The sequence below is a fragment of the Diabrotica virgifera genome, chromosome 2, assembly GCF_917563875.1.
Source record: "Diabrotica virgifera virgifera chromosome 2, PGI_DIABVI_V3a".
Taxonomy (NCBI): Eukaryota; Metazoa; Arthropoda; class Insecta; order Coleoptera; family Chrysomelidae; genus Diabrotica; species Diabrotica virgifera.
The window spans coordinates 91342095-91361358 of record NC_065444.1 but is presented as its reverse complement, the minus strand read 5'-3'; the positions used below and the strand labels follow the sequence as shown (position 1 = coordinate 91361358).

At 33.9% G+C, this 19264-nt stretch overlaps 1 protein-coding gene across 4 annotated transcripts in view; it reads right to left on the bottom strand.

Annotated features, from left to right (window-relative positions):
• Nucleotides 1-19264, bottom strand: part of LOC114332233 (nardilysin-like) — a 158393-nt gene that overhangs the window by 19475 nt on the left and 119654 nt on the right. The window contains exon 3 of one of the 4 annotated variants that reach the window (XM_050642715.1): nucleotides 2308-4156. The exons of 1 other annotated variant lie outside the window; for it this stretch is intronic. In XM_050642715.1, the coding sequence (XP_050498672.1) occupies nucleotides 2468-4156 (1689 nt within the window). In that variant the 3' untranslated portion in view covers nucleotides 2308-2467. Of the gene's footprint in view, nucleotides 1-2307; nucleotides 4833-19264 lie in introns of those variants that run through there. 2 more of the 4 variants (XM_050642714.1, XR_007696119.1) reach the window with 2 other exon arrangements.

The following is a 19264-nucleotide window of genomic DNA, read 5'->3' as shown; positions in this document are numbered from 1 at the left end:
TGTCAGCCATTTCGCTTAAACGATGTTTCGGTTAACGGAGGTTTTACTGTACCAGTTTTATCTACGGTCAAATAATGACTTGTTCTATTGATACCAAGGTATAGTCCTTTAAGGCTGTATGACACTATGTATTTTCTTGTATAATTTCTAATATCGTTTCTGATATCGTTTTTGATATACATTTTCCTGTATCGTTTCTTGTACGTACATTTGTGCCCTGTATGACACTATCTGCCGGTTTCACAAAGTAAAGTTAAGAAACAACCAGAGGTTACCCCAATATATTATAATGGGGGAACCTCTGGTTATCTCTTAACCACAAGTTAACTTTACTTTGTGAAACCGGCCGTATGCAAGTTCTTGTATCGAAAATTGTATGAAATTCGGCACGTGATTGGTCGAAATTTTGTTTGTCACCCTGTGTCACGTTACATTGGTATGGTAATTTGGTAGTACTGCGTCTACAGCTGATTTTAAGGATTTTATAAAATTTATAAACTTTGAAAAACATAAATTTAACATTTTAATGTTAACCAGAATTTTTACGTTGACTGTTGATTATTTGTGTTTTTTATTTTGTTTTGATATTTGTGCTAAAATATTTGCATTAAAATTATCTTCAGTTTGATCCAAATAAGGAACTATTGCATTTTCCTCTATTAAAAATTTATGCAACATGAAACCCAAAGTTATACATAGTTTGAACTTTACTAGGGGCTAAATATATGGTTATTAGTAGAACAGTAGTCCATACCAAATGGTATATTAAGTATCAATAAAAGATTTATAAATAATACCTACAAAAACACAAATAAATTCATCAAGACATAAATCATATGATCTCATTTTCAGCCGCCTTATGACATTTAGATGTTTTACCAGCAGGTTTTACGTTTTTGCTCTTTGCGCAGAAATTGGCGCAGTTCTTGTACAAGAATCTGTGCCTGACACAAATTCTTGTATCGTTTCTTGTATCTGTGTATGACACTATGAATTTTTTTGACATATCAGAAACGATATTAGAATACAAGAAAATGCATAGTGTCATACAGCCTTTATAGTCTTTTTCGGCACAAATAATATTTTTACCATTTTTGACTTATACCATTTTTACCGAGCACCTTAGAATTTATCTATATCAAAAATTTGATACATCATGTCGAATATATAAAAACACATAAATATTAATATATAACAGCCTTTTTGATTATATATCACATGTGAGCTACAAAACATATCGGCACATTATCTGTAAAAACATTGAAAAGTAAGCAATGTCACCAACTCCAGAACATTAAATTCAATAAATGTTTGCTAGAGATTAGTAGCATGTTTTATTTCAATCAAATCCAAGACAAATGTTGATGGGAAATAAGCCACAATTTTACTAAAAAAATGTTTGTATTAACGTTTTGACGCCCAAATCGTGTGTCGTTGTCAAAATACAAAAAATATTAATGAATTAAACAAAAATGTTGTTGCTTAGTAAAAAAATTCTTCTAATAATTTATTTAATCTGACTCATTTATATCGGCAATTCAGACATTATTGTACATTTTAAAGTATTAGACTTTAAAATGATATTGCCAATATTTATGAGTTGCGTTCCTGGGACGACTTTATTGATAGTTCATTCGATTACATGAAATCAACCCCAACTCAAGAATATCCCGTCACAAAAAAATCATAACATGTGCTCTGTCTTTAAAAAGACAACCACATGCAATGGTGAAAGTAAAATTCTCGCGCTAGAGATTCCATAGTAAATCACGAGGGAAAACCAGGAAAAAACCTCGTGATACTATCCCGACATCGTAATAATACTTACGATGATAGATAGTAGACTAATAGTAAGACCTAATACTTACGATGTCGGGATAGTATCACGAGGTTTTCCTGGTTTTCCCTCGTGATTTACTATGGAATCTCTAGCGCGAGAATTTTACTGTCACCATTGTATGTGGTTGTCTTTTTAAAGACAGAGCACAAGTTATCAATTTTTTTGTGACGGATATTCTTGAGTTGGGGTTGATTTCATGTAATCGAATGAACTATCTTTCAATAAAGTCGTCCCAGGAACGCAACTCATAAATATTGGCAATATCATTTTAAAGTCGTATACTTTAAAATGTATAATATATCTCTGAATTGCCGATATAAATGAGTCAGATTAAATAAATTATTAGAAGAATTTTTTTACTAAGCAACAACATTTTTGTTTAATTCATTAATATTATTTTGGGCACCCGATTTGGCAACCGACCGACACCCGATTTGGGCGTCGAAACGTTAATAAAATCATTTTTTTAGTAAAATTGTGGCTTATTTCCCATCAAAACTAGTTAATTCCAAGACAAATATTTATTGAAAAATTCATTTGGACAATTGCTTTTAAAACCTAGCATTCTACTGAATTGCCACATTATAAGGTGGTTGTAACACTAAATAACAATTGTAAAAACTGTAATTATTCCTCTGCTTTTGAAAAAGGACATAAACTATTTTTAAACTCTTCAATATCTTCAATAAAGTATCCAGAAGGTTTCCCTTCTGGCAATTTATTATTATCACCCAGTATTTTTAGTGCTGTATCTTGAAGGTCACTTTTATCTGTTACTGCCTCTTCAGTAGCCTCAGAGGTAGCTTGGTTATCCTGAATATGGCCAGCTATTTGAAAACTAATCTTCCGGAAGTTTTCTTGGCTGCCAAAGTGATTGTGTTTACTCCACCATATCTTAATATCCTCCAATGTTATAGTCTTAATGCATTCTACCTCTTGTTTTGCTCTATCAAACATATAATCATCATAGATAATCTCTAACCAATTCCTATACACTTCTTCTGATAAATTATGGTCACAGACTTGTTTTGTTTTAACTAAATCCTCTTTAATCTTCTCTAAACCTTCAACAGTAGTTTCATCTACTAGTTTTTGTGATTGTTTTAAAAATGCTTCAATCCGGGAATCTAAATATTGCGTGGAATATTTATTAACCTGAGAGGTAACACGTAAGGAGTAAACTAATACACCATACACTCTACGCCCATATGTAGATACATCATACCCTAGTTGTTCATTTGTACGGAGAGTGTTGTAACATGGTTCATCAATTATTCTCATAATTATGCACATAAGAACCATGTCTTTCAGAGAAAACAATCCTACTTGATATAAGTTTGAAGTAATGCAATTGGTATCTTTTTTATTAAATGATTCCACAAATAGACACTTTTCCCCAAGAGGTATCTGTGGTACAGACAATTTGGGATATTTTTCTTTTGGTATTCCTTCGAAATTCAAACTTGTAATAAACTTGTTAATGGTGTCACATGCTACATCTGCTGAAACATTTCCCTGAACAAGAGATTTAACATAAAGGTTTTTGGGAAAAAATTGAATAAATTCTAGCATATCATCAAAAGTAAGATTATAAAGTTCCCTGTAAGTATCTAAAGGAGAAAAATAATTTCTAATCAAGAGTTTGTTTCCAAGTTCATATTCTAAAGAAGCAGTTTGAAGCACTCTATTATAATATTGTTTTAAAGTATCTTCCTTAATCCCATTAAATATATCTTGATTCATATGATCAGACAAATTTAATATATACTTTGTCATTAATTCTAATAACAAAGGCAACTTTTCATTATACCCATCTACTTGAACTGTGATTCCCCTGTCTTCAGCTATAAAATATGTAGACAAACTGGCCATAGTAGCTGGATAAACCTCTTCACCTTTAGCAAATGATAGTAGTTCGACAAACAAGTTAGTTAAGGCAAAATTTTTTGGTGATTCTATGGTAACAGGATTTATGAGGTATATACAGAAATGGGCTGTTGGTAGCTTAAACTTTTGATCTTGTCTGTACCATAATTCACATTTGTCTGTATCTATTAATTTTTCTGGATAATCAGGGTGATTGGAGGTGCAAGGTAGTACATCAAAATTGCTGGTCACAAAAGGGTTAGGAGGAGGGAGACTGAGTTCAGTATATGGCACCACTAACTCCCATTTGCTCAATAGTTCCTCAGAAATCTGTATGTCTGTGTATTCGGCTTGTAACCATTTTTCTTTCTTGTTGAATTGTAAACCATCTGGTAATACTTTTGTTGTAATAGCAATGTATACATTTTTAGGTGTCAACTTGTTCAGTAACTTACATATTTTATCTTCTCTATATTCCTTGTATATTTTACTAGCAGAAATGATATGTTCAGGAGGATAAATATGTAAATTAGTTGCAAGTGTAGATGTATTATAACTAGCCGAATATTGAGATTCAAACCTAAAATCTGCATCAGCAATTACTTTTAGCTCTTCAAACACTTGTTGTTGTGGACCCTCTGTTTTTATGAGGCTGATATAAGCAAAAACTACTTCAATAACATCAAAGACATGTTTTAACCCCTCTTCTGTTAATACCACAGTTACAGTAAAGAAGCTAAAAAGAGAGTTATTATCATACTCACAAAAGTAACAACCTGCTGTTAGTGCCAAAGCCCACATATGCTTTTTCAAATAGGACAAAATACTACCTTTACCTTCATCCCCCAAAAAATGGGATATATATTTCATTGGTTTGCTCTTATATTCATACTTTTGTGACGGTAAAGCAAAAACAAGATCTAGTTGAATTGTTTCATTCAATGGTTTAATGTAATAGATTCTGTTAAATTCAGGTGTATCAAAAACATCAACAAACTCACTAAAATTAGGTTTAGGTAAATTATTATTGGGTATACCTGAGAAGAAGTCTTTGACATAATCTTCTAGTGTGTCTAATGGGAGTCTTGCTTGTATAGCTAAAGTCATGTTATGTGAAGAATAGTACCTCCTTCTATGGTCATGAACACTTTTGTACAACTCATCATCAGATATATTGTCTTTTAAAGTCTTCAAATTACCCCATGGAAAGCTTACCTGTACAGGTGTATCTCTCTTAGCTGACCTCATTAACAGTTGAACTTTTCTCCACAAATCATTTGGTAATACCATTTGAAATTCTGAGTCAACAGCCTCTCTTTCTCTGGTTAATGCTTCTTTTTTCAATAAGGGAGCTATAAAAAACTGAGACCATTTATCCAAAGCTTCAGGCAAATGTTTCTCGAGACACTCGAAGTAAAATGATGTGCTCTCATATTCTGTCCAGGCGTTGGTGCTTCCGCCCCCTTTTCTAATAAAGGAATCAAAATCATTTTCTGTGGGAAATTTCTCACTGCCCATAAAAACCATATGTTCCAGAAAATGGGAGAGCCCTAAGATTTCCACAGGATCACAAAAGCATCCAGCCCCCACTTGCAAAGTTGCAGCTGCCATTTTTTCTTCATTAGTAGTTTCTACTTGATTTATTTCATTTGAATCTGTTTGATCTTTTACATCGGATATAAGCACTGCAACTAAACCATTTTTTAGTTTTAAAATTTTGTATTCTTTTTTATCACTTTCACTTTTTATAGGAGCTTTTAAAATCTCAATTATATGGTCTTCCATTTTCCACACTGTGACCTTTATTTATCAATTCAATCACGTAAAAACCCATTTTTTATGTGTAATTAATTTCCCAGAAAAGTTGTTTTGAATGAGCAAGAGTTGCATTTGGTTGCATTTAAAATTTAAATCTGACACTAAACACTAACCTAACCTACCTCTATCAAATATACATGACCATCATCAACATTCCCTCTATGGATTGATATTGAAATATGGAAACATTGGTTGGGCAACTGTAATGTAATGTCAGGCGCAAAACTCTCTTTCCTTCTTCTTCTTCTTCTTCCTTTTTTTTGGGTTTCGATTTTTTTTTAATCATTTACCCAGTACATGTTATTGGTTATGCGCGTCATAGAGGTATATATTAACATAGAGGGAGCCTACCTTCCGCGCTTCCTGACGACAAGATCTCAGGGGACTGGTTTGCTGCATCTCCTTCTAACACATTGTATCGAGAATCTATAATGACATTCAGTGTGAATATAGGCACGGAAGAGGAGGACAACTGTAGCAGCTTTACTATGCGTAAGAGTGAAACAGCACTAATCCAAATAAAAAAGATGGTGTCGTCACTTCGCTCTGAATGACACTCTCTCTATGCTAATATTTAACTCTATGATGCGCGTCTTGCTCAAGGCAATGCACAACCAGGTGTCCTGTCAACTTCAGGGCCCTGATTCTAAATCAAATTTCGACCAAAAACAAGTCGCTTTCAAAGCGTCATAAAGTTAGCGAAACGGTTTTTTCAAAGTCGTTATTTTGACTTCTACCATAACTGAAAAAATTGCACCTCGTTTGCGGATAATTGCACCATTCAAAATTTCATTTGCTGAGTTTCCGTTTTCGAGATATAAGCAAATCAAAAGTGGAGATTTCGGCGCAGCGCTAAAAATAAATGTCAATTTTCAGGGTATAAAATGCCGTAAAGTCACTAAATAACCATATCAAAAAATTGCACCTCGTTTGCGGATTATGAAAAAACTGGTTTTAATTGAAAATTGTGAAAATTGAGAATGTTATAAAGGAAAAACGATATTAATGTTGGTTGCCTATACTGTAGGGGCAAAGGAATGCCAGAATAATTTTCACTTTTGGTAAACCTAAACTGTAAGGCTAGGGCCGGTACTTTATGTCCCGGTTAAACCTCGGTTAGCTAACCGGGGTTTAATCGGGACAGAAAAGTACCTCATAGAGCCTCTTGCGTTGTAATAAAAGCAATTATAATTATCATTATAATTATTTATGAATATAATAATAAGTATAATTGCGTTTATGTCTATGTTATGCATATATTTCTGTCCCGATTAAACCCCGGTTAACTAACCGGCTGTTAACGGAGACATAAATTACCGGCCCTAAAAGTAGTATGTACCATAGTCAAAATAACTCCTCCTGACTTAAAGGTAATCCCTCCTCTGAAATTTCATTTGCGGATATTCCATTTTTAAGTTATATCAAAATGAAATTTCTCGGGACAGCGCCAAAGTATATATTTCCATTATCGGGATATTTATCAAAAGCTGTAAAAATAACAATAACTATATCATTTAATTTCTTCTGGTTTGAGGATTACGAATAGACCTGGTTTAAACTAAAAATCATAAAGCTTAAAAATTTTCCGAAGAAAAAAATTTTCCATTTTGGTGGTCCTAAACTGTATTTGCAAAAGTATTATCTGTATTGTAATGTATATCTAAAATAGTTGCTTCTGACGTAAGAAAATCCCTCCATTCGAAATTTCATTTGCGGATTTTCCGTTTTCGAGATATAACTAAATAAAAGATTTCAAATAAATTTTCATTTTCTGGGTATAAAAAGCCGTAAAATTGCTAAATGACCATATCACCTAATTGCTCCTCGTTTGCGGATTATAAATAAACTGGCTTTAATTGAAAATAATAAAAATTGAAAATTTTATAAAGAAAAACGATATTAATGTCGGTTGTGGTTGCCTACACTGTAGGGGCACAGGCAAAGGAATAGTAGTGATGTTGATTATAGTTACTTTCGAGGATTCGTTACAAATCGTTACTTTTGTATAAAATAGTCATTTACAAAATAAAAATGTATACCAATTTTATTCAGTTACAATGCGAAGGCAAAACAATCTTACTTTTCAATTAGAATACGGAGTGCAATCCAGCTACCGAGAGCTTTTCCCACACATTGCAACTGAAACAAATAGGGTAGGGGACTTCTGGCAATTGAAAGATGAAGTTTTTCAATCCTAATAGCAACATTAATAATATTGAAAATATTAAAAATATTACTAAAAGATTTTTAAATTGAAAAACTTATTGGTACATTTTCCTGGTGACACCTCCAAGACTTCTACAATTTGCAAGCCAAATGGATGCTGCAGTGAAGACAAAGGGAAGGAATTCTACACTATGCAATTCACATCCCCGTCTGCAGCTTGGTATAAAGTTCCAACGGAAAATGCACCTAGTTACTCTACGGAGTAATACGACTATATGCTGTGAGCTCGTAGGTAGAGGGGATAATTAAAAAGTCGCGAGCGCCAGTAGTGACAAGTATGTAAACCTTTACCGGAAATTTGACATAAATGTCAAAGTGATTAATTTAAAACATTGAAATTAAAAACATTAATAGGAAATAATATTAGTTGGTCAAAGCTCTGGTGTATACTTTTACCTTAAATATACTTACGTTTTAAATACTGAATTTTAAGTTTTTTTAATATTTTGTAATATGTAATTATAAATTAATCTAAGCGCCATCTACACGATAATTGTGAAAGTATCCGAAGTAAGAAATTAATATTTCATTAATAGAACGTTAAAATGGTTAGCAAAATCTTTAAAAAATCGATTACAATTTAATTACTTTTTTGTGTTGTAAGAATTAAGCGATAACAATTAAATAATAAATTTAAAAATTACCGGTAAAAGTTGCATTAGTAATCCGCTAGGAGCGACACCAGCGAAGCTCAGAGCGTATTAAATAAAAATGTATACCATTTTCAGTTGCAATGCGAAGGCAAAACAATCTTACTTTTCAATTAGAATACGGAGTGCAATCCAGCTCTCTGAATCGCGATTTTCGATTCTTATTGGAATATCATCGGAGAGAGCGTAGGCTTGTTATCCATATCCTAACTGACCAGCACCGAGAGCTTTCCCATACATTGCAACTGAAACAAATAGGGTAGGTGACTAGCGTCATCTGGCAATTAAAAGATGAAGTAAGAAAAGTAAGATTGTTTTGCCTTCGCATTGCAACTAAATAAAAATGGTATACATTTTTATTTTATAGTCGTATTACTCCGTAGAGTAACTAGGTGCATTTTCCGTTAGAACTTTACCAAGCTGCAGACGGGGATGTGAATTGCATAGTGTAGAATTTCTTCCCTTTGTCTTCACTGCAGCATCCATTTGGCTTGCAAATTGTAGAAGGCTTGGAGGTGTCACCGGACGGGTGAACCCTGGAGAACCTGAGCAACCTTACCGGAGATTGGGTAACCAACCCCAGTGGAAAGTAGGGTAAGGGCTGACGAGGAAGGGAGAAATGGTCCTCCGAAAAGGGGGTTGGGCGATAGGCCAGTAACCTATTCTTGTAAAAAAGTACTACTACGAAACCTTCAGATAGGCCTCGGAATGGACGGATATCAAGACGACGACTTTGGCAACGGAATATGGAATTTATGCTGGGAACATGGAATGTCAGAACGCTAAATAGACCAGGAGCACAGAGGATCCTTCTACACGAACTGAAAAGATATAAAATAGGAATCACTGCAGTACAAGAAACTAAATGGTTGGGAAAACGTAGCCGGGACACTAAAACACACACTATACTGTATAGCGGTAAAGATGAAGGAAATAAAGAATTTGGAGTAGCCTTTATCGTAGATAATAAAATGAAGCACCTGATAACAGATTTTCAAGCCATCAATGAAAGAATCTGCAAGCTTAGGATAAAAACGCATTTCTTTAACATAACCCTTATAAATGTGCACTGTCCCACAAATGAACAGGAAGAAGACACTAAGGTAGCCTTTTATCAAGATCTAGAACGAATCTATGACTCAATACCAAGAAACGACATTAAAATGGTGATAGGCGACACAAACGCCAAGATCGGAAAAGAAGAAGAGTACATAGGGGTAATAGGGAAACATAGGGAAACACAATAAATCAAATAGACCATATACTGACTGAAAAAAGAATGGCGACGAGTATATTAGATGTAAAAAGCAGACGTGGCGCAAGCTGTGACTCAGACCATCTACTAGTGCAGACACGGTTTAGATGCAAAATCAGTCGAAAGGTAAAGGAAAAATATCCAAAACAAGAAAAACTAACCTTAGATAACCTAAAAGTCCCTGAGATACAAGAAATATTTGAGAGAACAGTGGATGAAAAATTACTAGAAGAAAACAGAGCAGACTCCACAATAGAAAATCAATGGAACACCATAAGCAGTATCATACTAAACACAGCGAAAGAAATCCTAGGAACAAAGACACAACGGAGAGAAGAAACATGGTTCGATGAAGAATGCAAACAAGCTATACAGGAAAGAAATAAAGCACATAAGAATTACATACTCAGACGTACTAGAGAGAGAAAAACAGAATTTGAGAACAAAAGACGAAGAGCAGATAAACTGTGCAGGTAGAAAAAGAGAAAGTACGAAAACCAACGGATACTAAATATAGAAAGGGAGTTTAAGGAAACGATAAACACTTAGTTCATACCAACTTATCAAACATTTAAGACAGGGATACAAACCGAAGACTAGCCTCTGCAAAAATAAGAAGGGTGAAATCATTAGCGATATGGACGAAATTAAGATAACCTGGATGACATATTTTAAGGAAGTATTAAACAAAGGGGCACAACCACCATTACAACAACAGAGGCAGCAGCAGACATGGCAGGAGGTACAACAACAAGAACTGGGGAAGATGGAGAAGAAAATGAATTAACTAGACCCCCAAAGCTAGAGGAGGTCCAAAGGGCAATCCACAAACAAAAAAGCCATAAAGCACCGGGAATAGATAAAATACCGGCAGAACTACTCAAGCAAGGAGGAAGGAATTTGACACAACAGATGTACCAGCTAATACGAGAGATATGGATAGAAGAAGAAATCCCCAACAATGGAAGAAAAGTATAATCTGCCCTATTCATAAAAAAGGAGACAAACTGTTGTGTCAGAATTATAGAGGCATCTCTTTACTTTGTTCGGGATACAAAATATTCACAAACATCCTTAATCGAAGACTTCAACCTCTCACGGAAAAAATCATCGGGGAATATCAAGCAGGGTTTAGGCAAAATAGATCTACCATTGACCAACTATTTACAGTTAAACAAATACTAGCCAAAACATGGGAATATGACATGGACGTTTACAATGGGTGCGTTCGGACGACCATAGCGGCTGACTGTCAGCAGAAATCGGCTGAGTGGTTGTATCCAGCCGTGATAGGGAAAGCTTAGTAAATCTCTCAGCGGCTGACTTCCAGCGGTGACGTCTGACAACTATTGCTAGCTCAGCTGTCCAGCCGCTGTGGTCGTCCGAACGCACCCAATCTCTTTGTAGATTTTAAAGAAGCCTATGATTCAATAGATAGAACAATTCTACCTAATATATTGGAAGAAATTAGCATACCATCAAAATTAATACGACCAGTGCAAATGACAATGACAGAAACAGAAGCACAGGTATGTATTCAAGGACAGATCACTGATGCGTTTACGATAACGCAAGGACTGAAACAAGGCGACGGACTGGCTCCAATGCTTTTTAATCTTGTTCTTGAATATGTAATTAGACGGTTGACGGTGAGAGGAAATAACATACTTACAAACAAATCTACCCAATTAGCAGCATACGCAGATGATATAAACATAATGAGCAGAACAATAAATGTAGCGGAAGAAACCTACGTTGAGTTGAAACAGAGTGCAGAAGCAGTAGGGCTAGCAATAAATACAAATAAAACAAAACTACTCATACAAACCAGATCAAATAGACCGGCGCAACAACACTTTATTGACGATATACAACATATGAATAGATTCACGTACCTAGGAATGGATCTGGTTGCAAGCAATGAAGAACCGGAAATAAATAGAAGGCTTGTGCTGGCAAATAAAGCCTATTTCGCGATGGGCCACATATTCAAATCGCGAGACGTACGCCGGAAAACAAAACTCCGGGTATATAAAACAATAATCAGGCCCATAGTAAGTTATGGCTGCGAAACATGGGTGGTGACACAGAAATCTGCCAATGCATTAGATGTGTTTGAAAGAAAAATATACCGTAGGATACTGGGCCCAATAAGTGAAAATAACAACTGCGAATTAGGTATAATAGAGAAATATACGAGCAATATAGCGAACCAACTCTAGCACAATACACTAAACTGCAGAGATTACGGTGGGCAGGGCACGTGGTCCGCATGCATGAGAATTGAATCCCCAGAAAATTGTTAAATGCAAGAATGCAGGGAAAACGACCTGTTGGAAGACCTAAAAAGAGATGGGAAGACGAAGTCGATGAGGATGCCAGGAACTTCCTGGGAACGCGTTCATGGAAAAGAACAGCGGTAAATCGAAATGATTGGAGAAGCTTGTTGAAGGAGGCCAAGGCTCAATTTGGGCTGTAGTGCCATTGATGGATGGATGGATGGAGGTGTCACCAGGAAAATGTACAAGTAAGTTTTCAATTTAAAAATCTTTTAGTAATATTTTTAATATTTTCAATAGTATTAATGTTGCTATTAGGATTGAAAAACTTCATCTTTCAATTGCCAGATGACGCTAGTCACCTACCCTATTTGTTTCAGTTGCAATGTGTGGGAAAAGCTCTCGGTGCTGGTCAGTTAGGATATGGAGAACAAGCCTACGCTCTCTCCGATGAGATTCCAATAAGAATCGAAAATCGCAATTCAGAGAGCTGGATTGCACTCCGTATTCTAATTGAAAAGTAAGATTGTTTTGCCTTCGCATTGCAACTGAATGAAAATGGTATACATTTTTACTTTATAGTCGTATTACTCCGTAGAGTAACTAGGTGCATTTTCCGTTGGAACTTTACCAAGCTGCAGACGGGGATGTGAATTGCATAGTGTAGAATTCCTTCCCTTTGTCTTCACTGCAGCATCCATTTGGCTTGCATATTGTAGAAGCCTTGGAGTGTCACCAGGGAAGTGGACCAATAAGTTTTCAATTTAAAAATCTTTTAGTAATATTTTTAATGTTTTTCAATATTATTAATGTTGCTATTAGATTGAAAAACTTCATCTTTCAATTGCCAGATGACGCTAGTCACCTACCCTATTTGTTTCAGTTGCAATGTGTTGGAAAAGCTCTCGGTGCGCAGTACCGGCGCTAGGGTATAAGGCGCCCGCCTGAGAAACTAGCATAGGCGCCCTTATCGGATTCTTTTAATTTAGTATTTTGTATAGTACCAGCAGAAAAAAACTCATTTTGGTGCCCCTAAACAGGGGTGCCCGCCTGCAGTGCATCCCTTGCAGGCCCGTTATCGCCGGCCCTAGGTGCTGGTCAGTTAGAATATGGAGAACCAGCCTAAGCTCTCTCCGATGAGATTCCTATAAGAATCGAAAATCTCGATTCAGACAGCTGGATTGCACTCCGTATTCTAATTAAAAAGTAAGATTGTTTTGCCTTCGCATTGTAACTGAATAAAAATGGTACACATTTTTATTTTGTAAATGATTACTTTATACAAAAGTAACGATTTGTAACGAATCCTCGAAGTAACTATAATCAACATCACTACTATTCCTTTGCCTTTGTCCCTACCTGGTCCCTACAGTGTAGGCAACCACAACCGACATTAGTATCGTTTTTCTTTATAAAATTTTCAATTTTTATTATTTTCAATTAAAGCCAGTTTATTTGTAATGTGCAAACGAGGAGCAATTAGGTAATTTTACCCAGAAAATGAAAATTTATTCGAAATATCAACTTTTATTTGGTTATAACTCGAAAACGGAAAATCCGCAAATGAAATTTCGAATGGAGGGATTTTCTTACGTCAGAAACAGTCATTTTAGATATACATTACAATACAGATAATACTTTTGCAAATACAGTTTAGGACCACCAAAATGGAAAATTTTTTTCTTCGGAAAATTTTTAAGCTTTATGATTTTTAGTTTAAAGCAGGTCTATTCGTAATCCTCAAACCAGAAGAAATTAAATGATATAGTTATTGTTATTTTTACAGCTTTTAATAAATATCCCGATAATGGAAATACATATATACTTTGGCGCTGTCCCGAGAAATTTCATTTTGATATAACTTAAAAATGGAATATCCGCAAATGAAATTTCAAAGGAGGGATTACCTTTAAGTCAGGAGGAGTTATTTTGACTATGGTACAGACTACTTTTAGCCTTACAGTTTAGGTTTACCAAAAGTGAAAATTATTCTGGCATTCCTTTGCCCCTACAGTATAGGCAACCAACATTAATATCGTTTTTTCCTTTATAACATTTTCAATTTTCACAATTTTCAATTAAACCAGTTTATTCATAAACCGCAAACGAGGTGCAATTTTTTGATATGGTTATTTAGTGACTTTACGGCATTTTATACCCTAAAAATCGACATTTATTTTTAGCGCTGCGCCGAAATCTCCACTTTTCATTTGCTTATATCTCGAAAACGGAAACTCCGCAAATGAAATTTTGAATGGTGCAATTATCCGCAAACGAGGTGCAATTTTTTGAGCTATGGTAGAAGTCAAAATAACGACTTTGAAAAAACCGTTTCGCTAACTTTATGACGCTCGCTTTCAATTAGGCAATCCAAACCACGTGATTTTTAATGACAGGACGTATGGCAGGCAATTCAGCGTTGCCAGAGTTGTTAAAATTGTACCAATTTGATACAATTAACAACCAAACTTTTGATACTAAAGTCTCCTAAAGTAAAAACCTAAAATTTTGTGACATAAGAAATTTGCTTCAAATAATATTAAACGACGTTTTTTTAAGTTTTTGTACAAAATGTGTTGGTTTAGTACTTTGTGTCACTACTCCAGTCATTCCGGTGCATTTACAAAAATTTCTCTGGCAACACTGCACACAAGCGATTTTATTGGATACTTTATTTAAATTAAAATTTCAAATTTAAGATACAATGTGGTATTACTAAGTACCTAAAATAATAAAATATATATACCCCGATGATTTTATCTAAAATCTATTTTAGGGATGCTCAATATTATTTTTTATTAAACTTATAAAACATAAAATTTGTTAACCTAGCTTTCTTCAATCTTCCAAATTACTTAGTTAAAAACTTTTTAACTACTTATTAAAGTTTATTGACGTAAGCAATATTTGTTACTATGTCACAGAAGTATTTAGCAATACTTACATGGACATAAAATACGAAAATTACTTAAAATACTAAAATAACACTATACTATCATATGCCTTCATGTATTGCATGCCAATCGCCAGACATATTGGAATAGTTTGACAGATCGTTGGATTCCCTAATATGGCGACTGTCGAAATTATTTGACACGGAGATGAATGAATGGCCAAAAGCGAGGTTAGGTTTAGTTTAGATGTGTTTTGTTTATTTCTGCAAGGAAAACTAAATCAAAAGGTATTATAATATAGCTGGGTTTAATTGAAATTTGCTTGTTTTGAGGAATTAGATAGAATAGTATTAAATTAGAAATATAATAATTGAGAATGTCCACAACATGAATCATCAACTCAATGAAAGATGTGAGGTAATAATCTGGGAAAATTAGTAAAAAACAAGGAAAATTAATTACCAGCTATTTTATTGCTGGACATGCTGAATCAAATCTTAAGATTTCCTATATTAGTAATATAGCTGTGCAAAGTCCACAGAAAGTGTGCTATTTTGTTTATAAACAAATTAGCACTCCGAAATCTTTTTTTTTTATTATTGCTCTATAACTCCGAAAATTTTAACTTTAAACCAAAACACTCACATAAAAATTGACAGTAATTTAATTCTGCACATTGATAATTTATTCCAATTTCCTTCGACGGAAATTTTCTTCGGAAATTCGGGTTTTCCAAACAAAATCTTTAATTTTCAACTAAAATTTGAGGGAAGTAATTATTTATCAATAATTAAATAATTTGGTGACAGTGACATAAATCTTTTTTGTTATGAGTGTCTTGAAGATATGAAAATTTGTATGTACAAAGAGGACCGGAATTAAAAGGTATCTAATGGTTCAAAGATTAAAATCCTGTTGTTTATAACTCTGTCGCAAATGCCGGTCAAATTTGACCGGTTATACCTGGAATCACTCCTCGCAATTCAATTTGTTTTTCTTCGAAAAGGACACAGAAGCCGTGCTCTTTTCAACAGCGTTAACTTAATTTAATTTAATCTAATATTTTCTGAGGGGTTCTATTTGTTTATAAGCCAAAAAATTGTTTCTTTATAACATTCCTGAGACCGCTCAAATGTCCAATTTCAATCCTGTAAGGTACGTTGAATAGGTATAGTGCTTTTTTATATGAAAATCATAGTTATTCTGGTGTATCATAATCTTTCTGGTTATTATTTCGACCGAAATTTTTTAATTAACATTTTAATTATTGCTAAACTATTGGTTAGATTGTCGCCGGTCTCCTGATATACAGAGAGGGGCTAAATTATGGAATAAATTCATTTTCTCTAAAATGGACGATTTTAGAGAAAAATCCCGAAACAGGTCGATTTTTATTTTTAAATTAAATTTCTTGGCATATATTTCAAACTAGTGACGTCATCCATCTGAGCGTGATGACGTAATTATTTTTTTAAATAGGAATATGGGTTCGTGTTGTAGCTCATTTACAAAGGCGTTCAATGCTCTATTCAGTATTATAAACATTAATATCATTATTTATGCAGGGAGGCCAAAAAAAATTTTGAATTAAATTAATTGACGCAAGAAGAAGAATGCATGTAATTTATTTAACTCAAAATACATTCTATTGCTGTCAGAAAATAGAAAAAAATGTTTATTTTGCAAATAAACATTGCTTTTAGCTTAAATTAAAAGTTCAAACTGCCAATAGGTAGAAGGGAGGCTGTTTGTGATTTAATTTAAGCGAAAAGAAATGTTTATTTGTGAAATAAACCTTTTTTCTATTTTCTGACAGCAGTACAATGTATTTTGAGTTAAATAAATTACATACATTCTTCTTTTTGCGCCAATTAATTTAATTCAAAATTTTTTTTGGCAACCCTGTATAAATACCTAATGATATTAATGTTTATATTACTGAATAGAGAATTAAACGCCCTTTCAAATGACCTACCACACGACCCCTATTCCCATTAACAAAATTATCGATTACGTCATCACGCTCAGATGGATGACGTCACTAGTATGAAATATATGCCAAAAAATTGTAATTTAAAAATAAAAATCGACCTCTTTCGGGATTTTGCTCCAAAATCGTCCGTTTTAAAGAAATGAATTTATTCCATAATTTAGCCCCTCTGTATAATCTACTATAATAAATCTTTCATGTCTTCAATTATTTAATTATTGATAAATAATTAGGTACTTCCCTAAAATTTTAATTGAAAATGGCAGATTTTTTGGGAAAACTCGGATTTTCTGAGTAAAATTTTTGTTGAAGGAAATCGGAAAAAAAATAACTTTGTGCAGAACTAAATTACGGTGAATTTTTATTTGAGTGTTTTTGGCTCAAAGGAAAAATTATAGGAGTTACAGACCACTAATTGAAAAAAAAAAGAAGATTTAGGAGTGCTAATTTGTTTATAAATAAAATAACACACTTTCTGCGGACTTGTCATACCCCATATTACTAATATATGCAATCTTAAGATTCGATTTTAGCAATAAAATAGCTGGTAAATAATTTTTCCCAAAAATGGTATTTTTTCGATAATTTTCCCAGACTATCAACAAAATCCAAGAAACCGAAGAGCCAACCCAAATTCTGAGCAGTCTCAACATAATAAGGTTAATATCCCCAAGAATCGCTATACTCTCCGGCTGTCATGGCGGTGTCGAAATGAAATTGCGACTGTCGAAATGAATTAGAATCAGGCCCCAGATCTATTTTTTTTTGGTCCTATGTGGTCCTTGTCCTTCTTCTTGTTTTTCTGTAGATAGAGGGGGAAAAGTGTTACAACATTTAAGGTTAACTTAAGACTTTTCTCGTTTGGGGGTAGCTTCCAAACATTTTCACATAGGTTTAGGGCTGGCTACCTTCGGTTAGGATTAAGGATTTTAAGGATACAAATATAATTTTTGACATTTTAGGAGATTCCCTGTATTTTCTGAAGTATTTATTTATTGTTATTGTTATTATTATTATTTTTTGAAAATTCTATAGATCTACTTGAAAAAATTTGATAAATTTATTGATTATCTTAATAACTTTATTCGAGGGTTTATATAAAATGCTCTGTAAAGATATTGGACTGTCTATTCCAGCTTTTATTAGTTCTAGATACAAATCCATATCTTTATGTTTATTTATGGGGCACTCAAAGATGATGTGTACCAATGTTCCCATAGTACCGCATTCGCATATCGGTGTTTCCGTTTTGCCTATTTTGTGGAGATAACAAGGAGTTTTGCAATGTCCACTTCGTAAACGATTAAGGTTAGTAATATTGTTCCTACCCAAATATCCACATTTGTTATACCAAGGTTTTATAGGGAAACTATCCTGCCGTCCATAATAGTCCGGATATTTACCTTTAATTTGGGAATACCAGTTATTGTAAAATTGAGTCAAGATGTTCTTTTTTGTAACACAAAAGATATCTGCGCTGATGTTTTTTACATCATATGGTACTCTTAATTCTCTCCCAATATTGGCCAAGCTATCTGCCACCTCGTTGCCTTTAATCCCCTGATGTCCCGGTACCCATTCTAATCCTATTGAAAATCCCATATTATTTGCATCTACCAGTAGTTTTTTGGTCATTATAGTTACATAATCCATTTGGTCCCATTTGTGACTAGATATTTTGGATAAGGCACTTTTTGAATCTACAAAGATCACTGCTTTCATGATTTCCTTTTCAATACATACCGACATGGCTTTGTATACCGCTATTATTTCAGTTGTGCAGATTTGTGTGTAGTTATGGAGTCGTGACGAATATTTATAATTGATGCTTGGGATGTAAATTCCAAATCCCGATTGATTTGTTTGTGGGTCTATTGATCCATCTGTATATACGTGGGTATGATTATTATATATTCCACCATATTTAGCTATGAACCTTTCGTTCGATTCAATTTCATATTTTTCAAATTCTAGACTTTTAATTGTAATGGGGTATAGAAGAGTTTTTCTTTCTACCTCATATATAGGATTGATTTTATATCTAATTATGTTTTTTGTTTTTTTGAGTATATTTGTATATGCTAGTGAGTAATCTGGTATGACCTTGTTCCTCCAGAATCTATTGTTTGCATTTATTGCTTCATTTAGCTTATTTAGACTCTTTACTATGATATTGTTTTTTTCCGGCATTTATTTGAGTATATATTTATGTGCTAGTATCTCCCTTCTAACTTGTAACGTTGTTACTGAACATTCTGCTTGCAATATTAAGATGGGTGTAGAACGTAGACAACCCGTTACGATTCTCAAGGCAACATTCTGTACTTGTTCCAACCTCATCATCAAACTTTTACTGCAGGGATTTAAAAGATTGGCTGCGTAATCTAAATGAGATCTAACTATTCCTTTGTATAAACTCAAAAGAATGTTCGGGTCAGCTCCCCAT